The 18,743-nt window shown below is 43.8% G+C and overlaps 12 protein-coding genes across 14 annotated transcripts; 7 read left to right on the forward strand and 5 right to left on the reverse strand.

Moving 5' to 3' along the window:
* Nucleotides 1-49: 49 nt before the first annotated feature.
* On the forward strand, nucleotides 50-858 carry CG13070 (uncharacterized protein). Its single transcript, NM_140597.3, has 2 exons — nucleotides 50-93; nucleotides 335-858. The coding sequence occupies exons 1-2, from the start codon at nucleotides 79-81 to the stop codon at nucleotides 776-778; spliced, it is 459 nt and encodes a 152-aa protein (NP_648854.2). The 5' UTR covers nucleotides 50-78; the 3' UTR covers nucleotides 779-858.
* Nucleotides 859-1,419: 561 nt separating this feature from the next.
* CG13051 (uncharacterized protein) lies at nucleotides 1,420-1,807 on the reverse strand. The gene has a single exon (NM_001104148.3). The coding sequence runs from the start codon at nucleotides 1,770-1,772 to the stop codon at nucleotides 1,521-1,523; it is 252 nt and encodes an 83-aa protein (NP_001097618.1). The 5' UTR covers nucleotides 1,773-1,807; the 3' UTR covers nucleotides 1,420-1,520.
* A 284-nt stretch (nucleotides 1,808-2,091) lies between these two features.
* Nucleotides 2,092-2,511, forward strand: CG13069 (uncharacterized protein). Its single transcript, NM_144161.3, has one exon. It carries the CDS (start codon nucleotides 2,137-2,139, stop codon nucleotides 2,428-2,430), a length of 294 nt encoding a protein of 97 aa, NP_652418.1. The 5' UTR covers nucleotides 2,092-2,136; the 3' UTR covers nucleotides 2,431-2,511.
* On the reverse strand, nucleotides 2,504-4,863 carry CG4950 (uncharacterized protein). 2 transcript variants are annotated; one of them, NM_001275005.1, is made up of 1 exon: nucleotides 2,504-4,863. In NM_001275005.1, the coding sequence occupies exon 1, from the start codon at nucleotides 4,846-4,848 to the stop codon at nucleotides 3,124-3,126; it is 1,725 nt and encodes a 574-aa protein (NP_001261934.1). In that variant the 5' UTR covers nucleotides 4,849-4,863; the 3' UTR covers nucleotides 2,504-3,123. The 2 variants fall into 2 exon arrangements, with proteins under 2 accessions (NP_001261934.1, NP_648855.2); NM_140598.3 differs by having other exon boundaries at nucleotides 3,068-4,863.
* A 1,235-nt stretch (nucleotides 4,864-6,098) lies between these two features.
* Nucleotides 6,099-6,618, forward strand: CG13068 (uncharacterized protein). The gene is made up of 2 exons (NM_140599.3): nucleotides 6,099-6,153; nucleotides 6,224-6,618. The coding sequence occupies exons 1-2, from the start codon at nucleotides 6,142-6,144 to the stop codon at nucleotides 6,539-6,541; spliced, it is 330 nt and encodes a 109-aa protein (NP_648856.1). The 5' UTR covers nucleotides 6,099-6,141; the 3' UTR covers nucleotides 6,542-6,618.
* A 457-nt stretch (nucleotides 6,619-7,075) lies between these two features.
* On the reverse strand, nucleotides 7,076-7,609 carry CG34248 (uncharacterized protein). 2 transcript variants are annotated; one of them, NM_001202189.1, is made up of 2 exons: nucleotides 7,555-7,609; nucleotides 7,076-7,472 (listed from the first exon to the last, which is right to left on the reverse strand). In NM_001202189.1, exons 1-2 carry the CDS (start codon nucleotides 7,567-7,569, stop codon nucleotides 7,209-7,211), a joined length of 279 nt encoding a protein of 92 aa, NP_001189118.1. In that variant the 5' UTR covers nucleotides 7,570-7,609; the 3' UTR covers nucleotides 7,076-7,208. The 2 variants fall into 2 exon arrangements, with proteins under 2 accessions (NP_001189118.1, NP_001097619.1); NM_001104149.2 differs by having other exon boundaries at nucleotides 7,077-7,609.
* A 379-nt stretch (nucleotides 7,610-7,988) lies between these two features.
* CG13067 (uncharacterized protein) lies at nucleotides 7,989-8,625 on the forward strand. The gene is made up of 2 exons (NM_140600.3): nucleotides 7,989-8,058; nucleotides 8,132-8,625. Exons 1-2 carry the CDS (start codon nucleotides 8,047-8,049, stop codon nucleotides 8,357-8,359), a joined length of 240 nt encoding a protein of 79 aa, NP_648857.1. The 5' UTR covers nucleotides 7,989-8,046; the 3' UTR covers nucleotides 8,360-8,625.
* Nucleotides 8,626-9,615: 990 nt separating this feature from the next.
* On the forward strand, nucleotides 9,616-10,315 carry CG13066 (uncharacterized protein). The gene is made up of 2 exons (NM_144160.3): nucleotides 9,616-9,685; nucleotides 9,885-10,315. The coding sequence occupies exons 1-2, from the start codon at nucleotides 9,674-9,676 to the stop codon at nucleotides 10,152-10,154; spliced, it is 282 nt and encodes a 93-aa protein (NP_652417.2). The 5' UTR covers nucleotides 9,616-9,673; the 3' UTR covers nucleotides 10,155-10,315.
* Nucleotides 10,316-14,141: 3,826 nt separating this feature from the next.
* CG13065 (uncharacterized protein) lies at nucleotides 14,142-14,887 on the forward strand. Its single transcript, NM_140601.3, has 2 exons — nucleotides 14,142-14,205; nucleotides 14,275-14,887. Exons 1-2 carry the CDS (start codon nucleotides 14,194-14,196, stop codon nucleotides 14,683-14,685), a joined length of 423 nt encoding a protein of 140 aa, NP_648858.1. The 5' UTR covers nucleotides 14,142-14,193; the 3' UTR covers nucleotides 14,686-14,887.
* Nucleotides 14,888-15,164: 277 nt separating this feature from the next.
* On the reverse strand, nucleotides 15,165-15,978 carry CG13050 (uncharacterized protein). The gene is made up of 2 exons (NM_140602.2): nucleotides 15,908-15,978; nucleotides 15,165-15,787 (listed from the first exon to the last, which is right to left on the reverse strand). Exons 1-2 carry the CDS (start codon nucleotides 15,914-15,916, stop codon nucleotides 15,365-15,367), a joined length of 432 nt encoding a protein of 143 aa, NP_648859.1. The 5' UTR covers nucleotides 15,917-15,978; the 3' UTR covers nucleotides 15,165-15,364.
* Nucleotides 15,979-17,110: 1,132 nt separating this feature from the next.
* On the forward strand, nucleotides 17,111-17,567 carry CG13064 (uncharacterized protein). Its single transcript, NM_206384.2, has 2 exons — nucleotides 17,111-17,194; nucleotides 17,258-17,567. The coding sequence occupies exons 1-2, from the start codon at nucleotides 17,186-17,188 to the stop codon at nucleotides 17,510-17,512; spliced, it is 264 nt and encodes an 87-aa protein (NP_996106.1). The 5' UTR covers nucleotides 17,111-17,185; the 3' UTR covers nucleotides 17,513-17,567.
* A 271-nt stretch (nucleotides 17,568-17,838) lies between these two features.
* On the reverse strand, nucleotides 17,839-18,637 carry CG13049 (uncharacterized protein). Its single transcript, NM_168657.3, has 2 exons — nucleotides 18,556-18,637; nucleotides 17,839-18,492 (listed from the first exon to the last, which is right to left on the reverse strand). The coding sequence occupies exons 1-2, from the start codon at nucleotides 18,571-18,573 to the stop codon at nucleotides 17,965-17,967; spliced, it is 546 nt and encodes a 181-aa protein (NP_730133.1). The 5' UTR covers nucleotides 18,574-18,637; the 3' UTR covers nucleotides 17,839-17,964.
* Nucleotides 18,638-18,743: the final 106 nt, after the last annotated feature.

The raw sequence follows: 18,743 nt of genomic DNA on the forward strand, positions 1-18,743 counted from the left end.
AGGGGTAGACTCCATTCTATGGGGTATTTAAGCCAACGTTGTTGTCTTTCTTTGGCTTAGTTATCGTTCAGATTCACGATGGACATGATTGCTGTAAGTACACTTACAGACATTCTGGGCACTACAATTTTTTTATGAATTATGAAGTTGTTCTTTTGTTCTTTTGAAACCTTAAGTACTTTTTTTTTTAGAACAATGAATCATGCCCATGTACTCTTTTGAGCTTAAACAAACATATTTCTTAAAAATCGTTAAAAATATAGTTAGTGGGCAAATAGTTCAAATACTTGACTTAAAATGCTTAAAACATACTGAAAGTGGGATTATTTTACAGTTGATTTCGATTTGGTTCGTTTTGATGAACGTGGCTTGGTTTCAACCGATATATTTCCTCATGCCAACTCAAGTAGCCCGCAGCTTTAACTTGGCAGAGGATTCATTTTACCAGGAACCAGAACGGATTGAAGGGATTCAGTTCATCGAAGACCCCGCCAAGCTATTCAAGCCCAATGATTTTTTTCGAGAAGTAAACAAATTTATTATCGGAGTTCAAGAATTCGTGCAGAATCCATCGTCTTCCCTGTACAGTGCATTCAACCAACTGCAGAGCAATGCCAAAAAGAACCACCAGAAAAACCAGAAGCCCGTGGTGGTTCTTGACCCCTTTGGTAACATTACATTCACCCTGGGCTGGTCAGCCAACCTGGGAGTGTTCAATAGCATCAGTTTCAGCAAGAGTCGGAGTCTGGTTAACTACAATGGCTGGACTAAGGGTTAACAATCCGCTGGGCTAAATCAATGGCCAGATGATAACATACTTCTGGGCTGGGCCATGGCAATATAATTCGAATTAAAATTATTTTTATATAACACACAATAAATGCAAACTCTTTGTTCGAATTGGTTTGGATCTGTTTTTGATTTGCCGCAGATTACGTATACGCCACGATGTCTAATTTTAAACGCCGCACGTTGCATTGTCTAAGCTTAGTGTGTTTTACCCGGAATGAAATTGCTGCACGCCGCTCGACATGTGTGTACCCCAAGGATAATTATCTGTAATTATTAATAGTTTGCCCCTGGTCATGGCAAACCCAACACTTTTTGTCCACTTGGAAATTAGTTGTAAATGGTAATGCAGATAGTCGTTTCACTGCTTATGAGGCGATTCCAAGAAGCTGTTTGTGAACATTTAATTAGAGTAGAGTATCAGTTGGTTGAAAATGTATCGTGGAAATAGTTTACTGAGTTGCTTATACATTTACTGAGTTAATAATACAAATACTTGTATTTGATACCATATTGCTTATTATGCATTATTGGATATGACTTCTCTTCAAGTATAGTATAATATGCATAGTAAACTATATATAAATGGAATTTCGAAGTTCCTCTTCAGCTCCCAGTAAACCCCATTTTCCGAGTAAAAGACAAATATGTTCGTTTGTTTGCGAGTTTATTTCAGTTTCATTGCAAGTGTCCGTGTGCTATCCTCTTAAGTTGATCATCCTTCCGGGAATCTACTTCTTCAGGAGCAGAGGAGAGGTGTAGGCGGCATAGGGAGCAGTGTAGGCGGTGGTGTAGGGGGCGGCGTAGGCAGCGGTGTAGGCAGCGGTGTAGGGGGCAGCCACGTAGGGGGATGCCACGTAGGGAGATGCCACATATGGAGACGCCACGTAGGGGGCGGAGTAGGCCAGAGGAGCCACGATTCCGGGCTTGGCGGCCACGCAGGCAAACAGAGCGAAGATGACGGCGGCGACGAACTTGAACATCTTGGTAGGTTTGGTTTTTTGTTTGGTTTTACTTGTCGGATTGAACAAATGCAACTGATGTCTTAAACAGTCCAGACTTGTGGCTTTTATAGCCCCACAGCCGAATGGCTAGCGACCTTGCAAGGTCTCCCGGCCGAAAAACACAATTATGTTGCTCAGGCCAGTCACGTACCATTCGCAGTTGGCTACTGCGAACGGATTTAGGTACGATTGCGGGTACTTTGGCTAATTAAATTGGTGGGCCAAGAAAGCTTAAGTGCCAAGGCTAATTGTGGGTGGTCGTTTGGGTATAAAACGCCGTGTTCATCCAGCAGTTGTCATCAGTTTCGTTTGCCCGCAAATCCAAACAGCCAAATCCACCAAGATGTTCAAGTTCTTCGCCGTCGCCCTCTTCGCACTGATTGCCTGCGTGGCCGCCAAGCCCGGAATCGTGGCTCCTCTGGCCTACTCCGCACCTCTGGTGGCTGCTGCTCCGGCGGCTGCGGTTTACAGCCGGGAATACCACGGAAATTTTGCGGCTCCCTACGTGGCATCTCCCTATGTGGCTTCTCCCTACGTGGCTTCTCCCTACGTCGCTTCCCCTTACGTGGCGTCTCCGTATGTGGCATCTCCCTACGTTGCCGCCCCCTACACCGCTCCTCTGCTGCTGAAGAAGTAGGATGAGTGATCCAGGCTTTAACGAAATCTAAGGACAACTCAAACCGAAATAAACGAAATAATAAAAGTATTATAAAAATCGAAACACAAATCTTTTATTTTATTTAACAATCTTTAGGTTTGCTTAAAACTTAAAAATATATCTAAGAGTGGTTTGGTACAACAAAATCAAACTTTTAATTTCCCGATTTTATTATTCGGAAAAGTGGTTGTATCAGGGTACATATCTTATATTTGCTAAAATCCATATGATAAAAGAAAAACGTTTATAATTTGTATAATTTCCTTGAAGGTCTTAAAGCTCTCAGTTATCAAAACTCAGTGCCATACAGGAAGTCAGATGTACATATGTGTGCAAGGTCGATTTAGATAAACTTACAAATGTTTCTCTTTCTTTCTTTCTTCGCAGACACCCTATCAATTTCTTTTCCGCATTTTCTATTGAGTATACAAATTGAGTATCTGCACTTCAATAAAATTCGAATATAAAATGTTATACCTTCCTGGTTTGAATAGAAGATATTTGGCAAAAGGATTTTATTTTACGACATCCTATGCGTTTTTGCCACTCGAAGTTGTTTTAAGCAAGCACGAAGAAATTTTAGCGTTATGAAATCATTTAACAACCATTACGAATTAAATGTTTAAACTTTGCAATTTTATTTCCACTTTAATAAAGTTAAAAATGTACAGGCTACTGAAGATCTTCACTGCCCAGGGTGAGATTAGCTTCCATTGTGGCATTGGAGCGGAAGACAATGCTGCTGCGATCATATCGACCCGATCGTTGATTCTTCAGATATCGAAGGGTTATCAGTGACACCACACCCACCAGGACCAGGCCGCCCATAACGTACGCAAAGATCTGCATAAAGGCCAGGTGAAGTTCCAGATTCTTCGAATGCGAGCCTACAATATCCAACTGTTTCGAAAGCATTTGAATCTGCGATTCTAGCTTGGATTCCTCGGCGGTGAAGGAGGCATTAACGACCTCCTGGGATTGACTGATGCAGGATACGTCACGAATGTGTGGGGTCTCATCCAGATTGGTGTCCGGTTCAATATTGAGCACTACGGACTCGGGTAGCGATGGTGGGATGAGTAGATGATGTAGATAGGAGCAGTTGAAGCGGTTCCTCGATACTCCCAATTTCTGAAGTTGTGGAAAAGCTTCGGAAAACGTGCGATTTCCCTGCAGCTCAGTCAGCCCATTGCCGTCGATGAGGAACTTCTTCAGATTAGTCAGATAGGGCACAAACATATCCAAATTGAGAATGGTCAGGTTGTTAAACGAAAGATCCAGTTCCTCCAAGTACTTCTGCTTCGAAAACATTCCAAATTTAAGCTCTCTAATTCCAGTTCCTCGCAAATTTAGTCCCCTCAGTCTCTTAAGTTGCGAAAAGGTGCTGATATTAAGCGGACCAATTGGATTATCCGATACATCCAAGTAGAGCATATGTGTGATATTGGTGATATTCGATATGCTACTCAACTTGTTGGCACTTAAATCCAATGTTTCGATATGCAAACTCTGGTGCAGAAAGAGCTCCGAAATTTGATTGTGACTGGCGCGAACGAATCGAGTTGCATTTATGGTCAAATTTGTAAGATAATTATTATCCAAGTGCAGCTGATGCACAATATTCTTCTCCGTCAGCTGGAAGTTTTTCAACTCATTATAGGACAACACCAGATTCTCCAAGCTTGCCGCATCCGCAAAAGTGTCCGGATGGATGAAAATCAGGCGATTATTGGATAGATTAACCTCCTTGATGCGCCGCATATTGCGAAAAACCTCCGGTTGAATGCTGGTCAGTAGATTTCCCTCGAAGGACACCTTCTCCAAGTACTCGTTATCCTTGAAGATATCGTTGTGCAGCTCCTTCAACAGATTGCCCGTTAGATAAATCTGGCTAATGGTGTGCAGGCCACAGAAGGCATTCACACTCAGCGAGGATATCTCATTGTAGGACAAATCCAAACGCATCAGAACATTGGCGCCAATAAACACAGAAGTCTGGATAGATGTCAGATTATTGTAGGCCAGATTCAGATAGGTGAGATTACTCGCAGCACTGAATGCATTTCTCGTTAGCTCCAAAATATTCGTATTCGAGACATCGAGGGTCTTGAGATATGGGAATGTTTCGAATAGATGGAAGGGCATATAGAGCAGCGTTGATTCGTAAAACTTCATGAACTTGACCATATTTCCGGGTGGTATGTTCTTGATCACGACATTTTGACTGTGTGTGACCGTGAATCCGGTGACCGTGCAAAACGCCTCATTCACGTCCATGTATCCCATGGAATCGTACTCGTCGCATCGCAGGGGGATATCTCCTCCACTGCCATCACAACTCGATATCGCTAGAATAAGGATAACGATCACTTCGAGTATCCTTCGCGTTCTATTCATCTTTTTTACGAACCGCTCGCCGCCAAATAACTTTGTAAACTGCATCAGTGGAATTTCGCAGACTGCCATTCCAGCTTCCACTCCATTTGTATTTACATATAATATTGTATTCATTGATTAAACTTTATCTCGCTCCTCCGCAGATTGCCAGCTTTCAGTAGTCCAGCGCAATAGTGATAACATATTGTCGGTCTGCACTTTGTTTTGTTTATACTTTTATAATGCACTACATTATAACGGTCATTTCAAGACGTGATCTCATAAATGCATTTAATAATAGAAAAAGGTTTTAAAACGAATATATAAAATTTGGGTATCTTACGATATCTTTCTAAATATTGTCATTATATCAATTTTGGTAATATGTTTATACATATGTCGTGTAGCTAGACATTCTTCTGCTTCTGGTTTTCAAGATTAGAAGTATATGTGGTTAATTGAGTACAGGGTATTCCGAGGTCGTCCTCTCCCCAAAAGAACTTGCCCTGTAGGAACCCCTACATGTCTGGCTTCATTTTGCTTCAGAGATATAAGCCCATACAGGCACGTTTCGATTGTGAATGGACTGGTAAGCTGAGCTTGACTCTTATTAAAAGCTGTCTGCTAACTTTAGAGCCTCAGTTATCTGGCGACCCCCTCGAAACTGCATCTTGCCATGCAGTTTGTTGACCTTACGATGCGAATGTAAACGTAACTGGCGTTTTTTGGCTCGTGTGTGAGATTGACCGCATTGCATCAGTCAAGCGGATTAGATTTTGGCCGAAACAAAGAACGGGCACGATGACATGGTTTTGATTGCATAAAGACCATTGCAGCCGACGGACGTAACCCTGAAACAATGCGCTCGCAATCGGATTGAAGCGTGCAATTCCATTTCATTGATTCCTGGCCAACTCTTGGCGCAGGAGGTTACTCATCGGCAATTAGCCGTGTCTGGTGGCATCAATCACATCGGGCTACTGGTCACCTTCGCGGCGACATCTTTTATGGGCCCACAATGCGGACGTGCCCGAAATAATGAATGGGTTTGGTCTTGCATTCAGATTCGGATTCGGATTCGGATTGGAATCGACCTCCGCGGGCGGCGGGAACGTAGCCAAACGGCCAATTGAGCTACTGAAAGGCCGCTCTGCATTCCCATGCAGGTGGTATAGAATCATTCGCCCCATTATCGTGTGTGCCCAGAAAGTCAAAAGCATCTATGCGATTTCCCGGTGCTATAAAAGTTGCATGTCGGATCGAATCAAGTCATAGTCCAATTTGCTAGCTCAAATCAAACTAAACTAAACCATCATGTTCAAGCTGGTGAGTTGGTGGTTTCTCCATATGGATACAGATATCTGGAGTATTATATTAACTGGTTATTTCCGTACAGTCTGCCCTCGTTGTCCTGTGCGCTCTGGTGGCCTGCTCCTCGGCTGAGCCCAAGCCCGCTATCCTGGCCGCCGCTCCAGTGGTTGCAGCTGCTCCTGCCGGCGTGGTCACCGCTACCAGTTCGCAGTACGTGGCCCGCAACTTCAACGGTGTGGCTGCTGCTCCAGTTGTTGCCGCTGCCTACACCGCTCCAGTTGCCGCCGCTGCCTATACCGCTCCAGTTGCCGCCGCTGCTTATACCGCTCCAGTTGCCGCTGCCTACTCTGCTTATCCGTATGCCGCCTACCCTTACAGCGCTGCATACACCACTGTTTTGTAAAACGGATTAACAAGTATTCAAAACGGATTTGAAATGGAATAAAAATAGACCCGACTGGCAATAAAACAAATCAAACTAAAAGCTTAAAAATATTATTCTGGAAATGGGAACACCAAGTTCTGTTTTTCAATAGCAAAAAAGCTATAGTTATATATTATTAATACTTTTTAATGGATTTTCTACTATTAATTATTATTTCTCAATCTTTTGGCGGCAACAAAAGTTCTTGATAGTATTTAAAAAGAAAGTCACCTAAACATATACGTTTTTTATAATTAATATTTTTTTACTGTCACCTTTTCTAAACCTTTTGTTCTGGCAGCGTCTGTTCTGCCCACTTAAAATGCGGAAATGTAGCCCGAAAAAATACCAATTCAGTTGCGTCATCATCCATTGACAAATCACAGATGGCAAAAGTGATAGATTTCTCGAAATGTATAGGTAACCGGCATCTCTGGTAGGAGAATCACGTGTTGGCCATTTAAAAATTGCCGACTGAAAGTTGCGTCAACCCGAATAAATAATTATGCATGTGCGTGTCTAAAAATATATTTCTGGCTTAAAGCGGGCAATAACGAGTAAAATAGCAACCATAACAGGGAAAGGATTCAACAGGAGGGACAACAGTGTCCTTTGACCACCTTATGGCCAGTGGGAGGACGCTCCCCTAGGCAGCCACTATGTGGACGGGAATGGAGTTGCTGTAGCGTCCGAATGGCAGCCACGCAGCTGGGTAGAACAAAGGATAGCTCGGCGGCGGTGCAGAGCCCACAAGTGGTGGTGGCCCCAGTGGTGGTGGGGGAACAGCAGCTCCAGCTGCCTGGCGGGGCGGTGGTGGAGCAGCCCGATGGGCAGGCGGCACATCGATCTCCTCGGCAGCATCCTGGATCTGACCCGCGGCCGCCAGGTGGATCAGAAGGAGGAGCACCACCTGAAATGGCCACCGATGGCGAGGCCTCATCATCTTTGAGCAAGTGCATCGACTTCTCGGCGGATAACCGCTTGAGACTTACTAATTTCCTGTACATAGCTAATCCGAGCTGATAAGATCTGATAGCTCAACGTTCTGAAAACGAAATAAACATGACTGGAGCGACAGAACCCAGCTTTATAAATTTCTGAACCCAACCCGGCAGTTTTTGTGGGTCATTTCCAGACTTGCCGATGGATGGATCAATATCCAGCTACGTTTTAGTATGCAAAACACGGACTCACATTCGATTTGTTTTTCGCTTTTCGTCACGCTTTTAAAAATACCAAACGAAACCAAAAGTGCAAAGCCATAATGCTCAAGATTCTCCTTGGCTGGCTTCAAAATGGACTTGGAACCGATCTGGGAATGGATGTGCATACCAATGGCCACGCATCACCTTCGCTTCAATGTGGGGAATTGGAATGGAATTTTCTCGACCGATTCTGCTATATATACCCGAGTACTCGGGCACTAGGAGATATCAGTCTAGTACTTGAGAACCAACAGTTCACAACCAACCCAAACAGCCAACATGTTCAAATACGTAAGGATCGCAGGATAGCTGGACTTGCCACCAAACAACGGATTACTCATAAGCACTTTTCCTATCCTTTCAGTTCGCTCTGTGCCTGTTCGCCATCGTGGCCTGCGTCTCTGCCAAGCCGGCGGTGCTCGCTTCTCCTCTGGCCTACAGCGCCTACTCCGCTCCCTATGTGGCAGCTGCTCCTTACTCGGCTGCCTACACCGCGGCATACACCGCTCCAGTGGCCGCCGCCTACTCCGCCTACACGTACCCCTATGCGTCCGCCTACTCCGCCTACCCCTATGCCGCCTACTACCGTTAAGACTGGATGAATGGATCGTGATCTTAACCTGACTGCTGAACTGGACCTGAATATAAACATATACACATCTATTGCAACAAGGATACACACCTTCCTGCTAACCACCTGCAACATCCAATCTTCTTACATCCCTGGTGTTAGTTCGACAGACTCTACATTTCCCCACCTCTGCCGACTGCTGAAAGTTAAGTCATGGGAACAGGACATACCACTTCAAGAAAGGGAATATTTTTGTTGAAATAAATACTGCATTTTGCGTAAAACGTATACCACTTGTTCATAATTTATTGCATCACTTATTCATCTCTAATGTGAAGGGAGTATGTATAATCACATACTTTTAGGCAGTACTCTTTTGCAATGGGTACTAAGTACTAAATTTGGTATACATTAAAATCCAATGGAAATATTATTTATAAAGTAGGTGATATCATATTTTCAGTAAATATTTCTCACACTAGTTTCATAAATTGCTAGCCCCTACATTTTTTAATTTTGGTGGGCTGGAAGGAATCAATGACTTTTTTAAGCTTTGTATCAATAAATTGCTTTGATACATTGGAAATTATTTTTTGGACTTAAAACCTATTATTTGTTAAAAAAAAAGGAAGTGTAAAGGAGGTTGTGTTCTTCGTGGTGGAATGTCCATGTTTGCATTGGATTAATAGGGTCAACGAGACCTCCGGTTTATTGAACTCGCGATTCCATTTATGCAAAGCTTTCGATTCCCTGTTTCTGGTGTCCTCAACCTTAAGCCAAGGGCTCAACTCGATGACGTCCTTCGAAACTGGATAAACCGCTTCTATTTTTACTTGCATCTCTGATTAGAATGCAAAGTGGCGTGTTCGAGTGGCTGACAATTGAAACGTACAGAGTGAGCCGAACTCCGGAGATGGCCAAGACGGTTGGAATGACACGCACGTTCACAGCCCACAAAACGCACTGAGTGCTAAATTATGATAATTCAATCGGCAAACGACAGCTGCTGACGCCAGTTGCGGAAATGCTCAAGATGAGCGGGAAAAAACATTCATTTTCAATAATAAATTCACAAGGAATGCGTACTATTCGCAGGCATATCGACAAACACAAATCTGCAACATTATAATTGTGCCAGTAAAAAGAGACCAAATGTTTGGCCCTGTTTTAGCCCTGGTACGTGATGGAAATGCTTTAAACTTGCTGGGTTTTTGCTTTTTCAATGGGCTTTGTCAAGGATGCTATGTATATTTACCTATATAAACCACTTCGAACTCAGCACAAGACATCAATCAGAAGTCTAACTTCGACGCTAACACAACCAAATCAATTAAAATGATGAAATTCGTAAGTTTCCAACATTTTTTTAAGGATACAATGTTTCAAAAATGCAACAATTCACAATCCTAAATACAAACAAAAACGCGTGTGTTCGAAATAAAACTATTATCAAACAGTGTAGATTTTTCAAACAATTTTTTATATTTATAAAACTTCTTGTAAATGTGTATTTTAATGTACTTTTTGTATGCATTTTATCCTGCAGTTTGCCGTTGTCCTGTGCGCCCTGTTCGCCGCCGCTGCTGCCAATCCTGGTCTGCTGGCCTACAATGCCCCTCTGGCCTACTCCACTCCACTGGCGTACAGCTCCCTGCCCGCTGCCGCACCCCTCGCCTACACCGCCGCCTACACCCCTGCCTACGCCCCCTACGTGGCCCCCTATGCCAGTAGCTACAGTGCCCACAGTGTGGCCCACAGCGCCGCCCTGCCAGCCGTTTATGCCGCCGCCCCTGTGGCCACCATCCTCAAGAAGTAAGATGTCCCAGGATGGCAAAGGGATTCCGCAAGGCTGCCGCACGTGTCCACCGGACGTCGTCACTGCCACGGCGAAAGATACAGATACAAACAGAGATGGAGATACATGCTCGCAGGCAAACAGAAATTAAAACGCAATGCATCAGGCCCACGCACTGACCGACTGAGAAGTGAATCGAGTTTTATTCCTTCCGTTTAATTTTAATCTTGCCGTGGGCATCGGGACTTTTCTTCAAAGGAAACAGATAGTGCAGGTTGCTCTTGGGAAGCGCCGTCTTATTGCAATAGATACCTGGATGGGAAGTATATATATATAGCTTTAGTTTGTGGTATTACATAGAATTATAAGTTCAAGATAAGGGATTTCATTTGAATTATTAACGAGTGCTGCAAGCTTTAATTTTTAACATTTGCAATGGTCACCAGAGCACTTTAAACTATTATATGATGAGAAGAATGAATTCGTTTAAGGTTAAATCAGGCCACCATTTTCATTAGACAGCTCCCATATGACAGAGTGCCCTCCAAGGGTGTGCCCAACTCTGGCCTGTTTGTGCGCCCACTTTGGTTCATCGACACTTCGCCACGTTCCAGGACGCAATCCTTGAGCTTTGTTTACGCAGTTCGCACCCCCTTAGCCCTGATACCCCCCTGACCCTTCGAGGTCTATGTGGCCAGCTCGCGGCACATTGTTTATCACTTTGATTGCAAGTTGCGTGTGTGTTGGCTTAGAGGTCAATGCATTTCCATCGCCACTGCGAATATGGTACTACATTGAGGGGCGCCGCTTAAATTGCATTTTGCTAATCACCCGCCATCGATAAGTTGAACGAAGCCACGCCTCAAACGAACCCACCACGCCAACTCTGGCATTAATCATACGCCGCGTGCAACCGTCGAAAAGTATGAAAATCAAATCAAGCGAACGACATTTAACTAAGAAACAACATTTTGCAAATTAATTCAAGTCTTTGAGTTGCTGATTCTCAATTCTCCTCGATGCTTTCAACGCTTTTTATAGCCCTGTAAAAGCTGAAAAACGCCTCATTCTGCACGTGCAGTTGCACTTCTTGCAGCTAATTTACTTGTTTTGTGGCTGTAGTCGGAAAATTAAATTAAAATTTAACGCTGCCTTTTGTCTCGATGGTCACGCCCCATTAATCAGCTGCCCCCTCGCGAAACATGCGGCGATTTATAATTGCCGAAGCCCCAGAAGTTGCACTTAAACGTTCCGTTTCCCAGGCTTTACTGGAGTGGGTACTCTATGAAAGAGTTTGGGGGTGGGGTGTGTAAGCTTAAATTAACATAAGTTAAATATTGTCAAATAGTCTAATTTAATGCTTAAATGTTGTACTTTAGGTAAGTGTGTTTATAAAATTAGTTTCAAATGCTCTCTTGTCGTAGTATTCAGTTAAGGTAAGTCTATACCGTGTCTGAATTGAGGATATCAAAATATTTGTTTTCTAACTTTATAAGTAAGTATAAATATATATGGTTTTTGGATGCAACTCAGTTCTTAATGTATAGCTGTATCGTATCTCTATGTAATCTAGCTAATACTGGACGCTCTTTTCAAATTGAATATGATATCCAACCTACCTCCAATTAGCAGTACGCGTATTAACTTGGCCAACAAGGGGACTTCTAGGCCCATGTGCTATAATTACCCCCCGCTGTTCGGTGACTGCTTAGGCGATTACAACAATCTTGTCTAATTGACAGTTGTACACTGTCATTCGAGAGCATTGGAACGATAATGGGGGGGCTGCGTCGATTAGAACTTGCTGCGATCAATTTGCGGAGACATCAATAAGAAGCCAAACCCGATTTAAAGGCGCTCGCATTTCAGCCGTGCTGCCCAATAAATTGCGTTTTGATTTAATCGCCGTGTTGCACAAGTGCCACAAAATTAATTGCCAGCAATTTTTCGCACCGTGTAGATAGCAGCGCGGCTGCAACGACGCATTGAGCCGGATCTCAGGAGGCACTTAATTGAAATGCTTGGCTAGTTTGATTTACAGCCCAAAAGTGCAAATCGGGTGGAGAACTTCGGCTGGACTGGACTAACATCGCTATTGGAATCGCCCACACGGCGTATACGTATGTGTATGCAAATCCCCTTGGAGTTACGCATTGGAAGCCCGGCTGTTGACCTGCTCCCCCATTTCCCCCCTCCTTGGCCACCTTGTATTGTCAACTGCTTTTTGCCTTTCCATTTGCCCGCGGGCTTTTCTGGACTGAGCTAGGCCTTATCCTTAACCCTTTTGTTGTCAGTGGGTGTGAATTGGACCCCATTTGTTTTGTGCACCAACGCAGCATGTTGAACCTTTAAGTATTGAAGTGCTGGGATTCTTGGAATCAAAATCAGAAGCTTCGAAAGTTCGGAGTTTCCAGCCCCTTTACACCAACCATTTATTCATTAAAATGTACCATAATTATTAATTTTAACATCTGATTGTTTCGTCGCTTGTTTTTAATTCTATTAAAATAATTTATAATTATAGCCTTTGTGTTTTAATAAACTTAAACAAATTAGCAGGCAAGAAAAGTGTTTAACTAATATAATATTTAACAAAACATATCACATTGAGTAAAACTAACTTGCGCAGAAGGTGTTAAGTGCACGCATGCACTTTTGCTGCCTGCAGGGCGGTGATTTCAACAAGTGCTGGATTGGGTCTCCAATCCGACCCCCCTCCCATCAGCCCCCCTTTTCGGCCACGCCCCTTTCATAAGTGTTAAGTGTTTGGAGCTTGCGTAAAGCGCTGTCTGGAAAATGTGCTTCGAGTGGGTCGCCGGCAATTAAGTGGCAGCCGCAGTTCCTTCGGCATTGTTGTTGCAGTTGCATGAGTTATGGGTGCACTGGTTCATAAGTTGGCACCGCCAGTGGCGTCGTTTGGCCCAGGATTCCCTCCCGTTGCACTAGAAGAACGACCTTGCCCACGCCCCTGTCTACGATCGTTTATTGTTCTTGGCACACACTGCATTTGCCCCACATAGAACGATCTCGAGGCGGATCTGGATCTGGTTTTTGCTTCGGTTTTACGCACAGGTGTGTATCTGCCACGCCCCTTTCATTGCCGGCCTGTGTTGTAATTATTAAGACTTTGGCTCCGCGAATGCTCGAGCATTTACTGCGAAAATTTCTACAGCAAAATAGCCTCACGCATTTGAATGAATTTAAACGGCGGAATGGGCGAAACTTGTTGCCTGCATGGAAATAAATGCATACAAGAACCCAAAAAGGCAAGATACAAAATGCAATTTAAGTTTTTCTCACGCACACCTTGTCGCGGCTTCGGCATTAGGTAAATAGACCAAAAACAAATTTATCAGAAATTATTCAAAATAAAAACAAAAATGGTCGAAACGTTGATCGATTGGGGAAATACCCTTTGACTGGAGACAATTATGAATATTCAATATAAACAGCATAATACTTATAATAGATAATATATATTTAGATTGAAATTTCCATAAATATATTAAAAATATTAAGACAAAATAAGTTCTAATAGTGTAAATAGGTAAATATAAATATTTCATTATTGTGAACCGAATAACTCACAGAATAACTACTATCCTTGTAGAAGAATCAAAAATTTAATGAATAATTTATGTAATATTTCATTTGATGACTTTCCTAATTACGTATTAAAATCCTTATTATTCATTAGATAAAAACAATCTCTCATTTAGTTTACCACCGAAAGGGTATGGCCAAATCGCAGCCCAGGCCCACATCCGCGTTGTCTGGGGCGGGGCCAGGTGGTGCTCCGGTGGGTCCCAGGTCTCCATCGCCATCTCGATACTCGACAGGCCAGCTTTGCATGTGGCTCTCTTGGACTCGGTTTTGGGCTACGAATATGCCTATGTCTCTCGTTTGAACAAAAGTAAAAGTCTCTGGGCCGCCAGTTTGGATCCGTTCTCGTGCTGCATTTTGGCCAGGTCTGTGGGCTATAAAAGCATTTGTGCCTTAGACAGCGGCATTATTCAGCTTTGTGTTCTTGCCACGAGTTCAACTTGCAACCAAAACCAAAATGTTCAAATACGTAAGTGGAATTGATATACTCTGAAAAGTCCTTTGTTAGTATCTCATTTTTTTTTCCCCCATCAACTAGTTCGTTTTCGCCGTTTTCTGCCTGGCCAGCGCTGCTGCTGCTCCTGGCTATTTGGGCGGATTAGCTGCTCCGGCCTTGCCGCTGACTGCAGCTGCTCCGGCCATCTCCTATGGACACGCCTTGGCTGCTCCCTCGATTGCCTCTTACGGGCTGGCCCCCAGGCTTAGCTATGCCGCCCCGGCCTTGGCGCACGCTCCTCTGGCTGCTCCGGCCCTTTCCGCCTACGGATTGGGATATGGTCCCGGTCCCATTGGCCTGGCTCATGGTCCTTTGGGACTAGCTCACGCCCCTCTGGCCGCTCCCTTGGGATTGGGCTACAAGTCGGCATATCCTACTCTGGGTGCTCCTCTGGGACTGGGCTACAAGACAGCTCTTGCTGCTCCTGCCTATGGACTCGCTCATGGATGGTAAACGAGGTCCATACCACCCATCATCGTTTTCCGCATGCATTTCGTTTTGTTTGGATCGGTCAGAAATGAGATGTAAATACACAGAGAAAAAAGAGAGAGAGAGAAATCAGTGAAGGTTTTGTAAAGTGAAATCAAATTGTTAAAAAACAGATTGTGAAGAGTGGGTTTGATGTTGAAATATATTTCGATTGAATTTAAAAACTAAACTTAAAACTGTTTTATTTGATCAAGCGTTTGAGGCAATATGAAAAACGTGCTGACAATTTTCAAATATTCAGTTTCATTTTGTTTTTCAGATATTTATTTTCAGATTTCAGTATTTGGATGTTCCTTATAGCCAAAGTTTTGAAATCGTAAACGAATGTTATATATTTTGTTCAGAACATCAAAAGTGTGCTTTACTTACATTAAGTATCAAAATATATGTTTAGTATAGGCAATTAAGACAATTATAAATATGTCTCAAAGAACCGTGAGAAAAAAAGATCCAGTTTTAATAAACGGTTGACCATGATTCTAGTTTTTTGTACATTTTTTGCTTTGTCTTTATTGATTTATTGACTTGCTGAGTGACTGACTGAATAAGATTTGGGTACTGCGAAGTATATGACTTGATTGAAAACTCTCACACGCTCGTCCCGGCTCCATTTGGCTTAACTTTACTTGACTTGGGAGTACCTCTACCAACCGTGGCCATAGCCATATCCCAGTCCGTATCCCAGACCCAGACCCAGACCCAGACCGTGTCCTCCGTACAGTCCATGGCCGTAGCCTCCGAGATATCCGTGACCGAGGCCATAGCCATAGCCGCCCAAGTAGCTTTTGCCGATGATCGTCTTGGAGATGATGGGTGCATGGTAGCCCAATCCCAGACCAAGACCTCCATAGTGCCCGCCATAGCCGTGCCCGTAGAGTCCTCCGTAGTGCCCGATTCCTAGACCCAATCCCAGGCCATATCCACCGTAGCCATGACCAATTCCGATTCCAATGCTGGGTGATGGAGATGGAGCAGGAGCTGGAGACGGAGATGGTTCTGGAGCGGGTTCAGGAGCAGGAGCTGCCAGGATGGAGGTCGTCAAGCAGGCGATTGTAATGAGTAGCAGCTTTCAATGAAGAAAAGACAAATGTTATTTATATGATTTAAGTAAAAAAAATTGCTTATATTTTCTAAAGTATTTTTTATTAATAATTGTATTATCCTTTTATATCCTGGTACCACTTACTCCTTTCATCTTGCTGTAGGTAATTTTCCGGCTGCTTCTGTGGCGGCTTAACCAATTGTGTTGCTGCAGTTGATCCCAGCAGGCCTCTTTTATACCAAACCCCAGTTCAGTGGATTGCATCCCCACATGGACATCGGTGATCTAATGAGCAGTGCCACAAAGTAAATCTAATTCGCCTGACAAGTTGCCCAAGTTAGCGGCATGCCACAAAACCATCCGTAGCTGCTGTAAATAAAAAGAAAATCCAACACCTGTTTTTTTTTGCCTTTTGGGCCAGCATTGTATAATCTGCAATCGAGTTTGGCATTTACCAGTCCACAATGGTTCCAGTTCCAGTTTTTAATTTGGCCTGTGGGCATTTTAAATCTGGTGGGTGGCCTTTTCCTTCGTTTCCTTCATGTGATTCCGGTTGGATCTGATCAAGAACTAAGATCTGAACTTCGGGTCAATGGTCTGTTTATTTTTATTCAGTATAGAAAAGAAGAGAACTATATAAGTAAAAGTATAGACTCCTCCAAAAAAACGCTATATATTCGTAGGTTTAATTTAAATATATTTCAAAATCTATTTTTCACGAATCTATAACACAAGTATATATTAAGCAAAATTTGTATGTGTCAGACTGGCCACAAAAGCAACTTCGTTGTAGGGAGTGTGCTAGTATTAAAACTAAAACAACGTTTATAACCGCTTTAGCATAAAGAGCTCGAACAGCCGCTGAATAAAGTCAAACTAATCAATTCTTAACACCTCCAAAGCCACATAAAATAGCTCGAAAAACACAAGATTGGGCAATGATTAAAATTGAAAAGAGACATCAAATGGGTAAACAAAGGCAAATCCGCAGACGTGTGACCAACTAACTCATACTTCCCAAGAAAAAAAAAACAAACAAACAAAAAGCCGAGAAATGTAAGACAACAAAAGCAACCAACCAACCCAATGTGCCATAATTAAGTGCACAAAAGAGTCACTGACTCTTTGATAATCTTCGGCGTTGACGCTTTAAACTTGAACTTGAAAACGGGTTTCTTTTCGAAGAGAAGGGGACCAGAGGCCAAGTGGAGTAGTGCTCCCACTACATGGATGTTGCAACAGGTTCCTGGTAGCAAGGGAAATGCAGTTGCTGATCTCAGGGGATTGTCAACCGGTTTACCCCTCCTAACTGTTTAAAAGCGCTATGAAAATCCAGCGATGAAGACGAGCCTATAAATTGATTGGCCTTCGGCTGCATTCAGCTTAGTCCAAGTGCAGTTCTGACCACAATATCACCAGAGAATGTTCAAGGTAAACAGGATAGATACTCAGTACTCCTTTATTAGTATCTGTATCTGATAGATCTTATTTTAGCTCGTCGTGCTATTCGGCCTTTTGAGTGGTGCCTTTGCCGCCACGGTTATCTACCATCACCCGGTGATCTATCATCATCCTCTGCCGGTTGCATCAACGCCCCAGGAGTTGGCTCAGCATCCTGGCTACACCATTGTGGCACCTCTCACGAAGATTGCCCACGTCACCTACGATTCGGTGCCCATTTCGCACACGCCCTACGAACATGTTCCTCTCTTCCAGAGGATTGGTCATGTCAAAAACATTAGGTTCTAGCGATGTATACCCTAGAAAAACATAGTTTAACTTATAAATAAAAACAAATAATAATAATAATCATTCTTTTAATCATTACGTTTAACATTGCTGCTATCACTGATGAATGATTCTATAAAACTTACCTAAAAATCCGTAAAAAATATAGAAACCGTTTATATGGTTTTAGAAGGTATTATATATTATCCGCTAATGATGTTCGACTTTTAAGAGCAGTATTAATTTGAAATATGATTTTGGATGGTATAATCCAAGGCAGCTATAATAGGAAATACTACTGAGAGGCTACCAAGTAAACTTCCTCAAAGAAACACGTTTGTAAATTTGATTAATGGATAATTGTTTATTCGCCAAGCATTGCTGCTCTCTAGGAGATGAAGATTTGGGCTAGTTTCTACAATCTAATAGGACGGATGGGAGTGTATGAGCTGGGTGATCCTACAGCTAAGTCCTTAGAAGAAGTATGGGGCGGGAGCGAACTTGGGGGCCACAGCCAGAGGCGCTGGGACTGGAGCAGCCAGGGGAGCGGCGAAGGGTCCGAATCCGAACTTGGCTGGTGCGGCGAAGGCAACAGGCGCCGGAGCAGGGGCGAAGCCCAGAGGAGCAGCCACCGGAGCGGGAGCGGCGAAGGCAACCTTGGCGGGAGCAGCAAAGGCCACCGGAGCAGGAGCAGCAGCCACTGGCAGAGGAGCAGGAGCGGCAAAGGCCACTGGAGCGGGAGCAGCAACTGGAACGGGCAGGGGAGCGGGAAGGGGAGCAGCGAAGGCCACTGGAGCTGGAGCAGGAGCCACTGGGTATGCCACGGCGTGGTTGATGCGGTGGGCATTGAAGCTGGAGGCATATGGAGCCACCACTCCGGCGGTAGCCACAGGAGCAGCCAGGGGAGCTGCGAAGGCAGGAGCAAGTGGAGCAGCCAGTGGAGCCGGAGCATGGAAAGGAAGGAGACCAGCCTGAGCAGAGGCCACGCAGAGGGCAACGAGCTGTAAATGAAGGTATATATCTATAATCCACTTCGATAGATCCGGACATCCTTTGCAACTCACCACAATCTTGGCGAACATTTTGGGGATTGGGTATGATTTGCTAGGTGTGATTAGCTTGAAGGCAGACTGAACTGTGATATCCAATTGTCCACTGGGTAACGCTTTTATAATTCTGTAGCCCACGGAATATCCATGGACGCGCATACGAAAACACCTTGGAAGACTTTCTATATTGGGAGCTGATGAAG

This window comes from Drosophila melanogaster, chromosome 3L (genome assembly GCF_000001215.4).
Source record: "Drosophila melanogaster chromosome 3L".
Taxonomy (NCBI): Eukaryota; Metazoa; Arthropoda; class Insecta; order Diptera; family Drosophilidae; genus Drosophila; species Drosophila melanogaster.

What these genes read in the sequence shown, in the direction of transcription:
- CG13051 (NM_001104148.3), bottom strand. Translation starts at nt 1,772, where the DNA reads ATGTTCAAGTTCGTCGCCGCCGTCATCTTCGCTCTGTTTGCCTGCGTG.
- CG34248 (NM_001104149.2), bottom strand. Translation starts at nt 7,505, where the DNA reads ATGATGAGGCCTCGCCATCGGTGGCCATTTCAGGTGGTGCTCCTCCTT.
- CG4950 (NM_001275005.1), bottom strand. Translation starts at nt 4,848, where the DNA reads ATGAATAGAACGCGAAGGATACTCGAAGTGATCGTTATCCTTATTCTA.
- CG13069 (NM_144161.3), top strand. Translation starts at nt 2,137, where the DNA reads ATGTTCAAGTTCTTCGCCGTCGCCCTCTTCGCACTGATTGCCTGCGTG.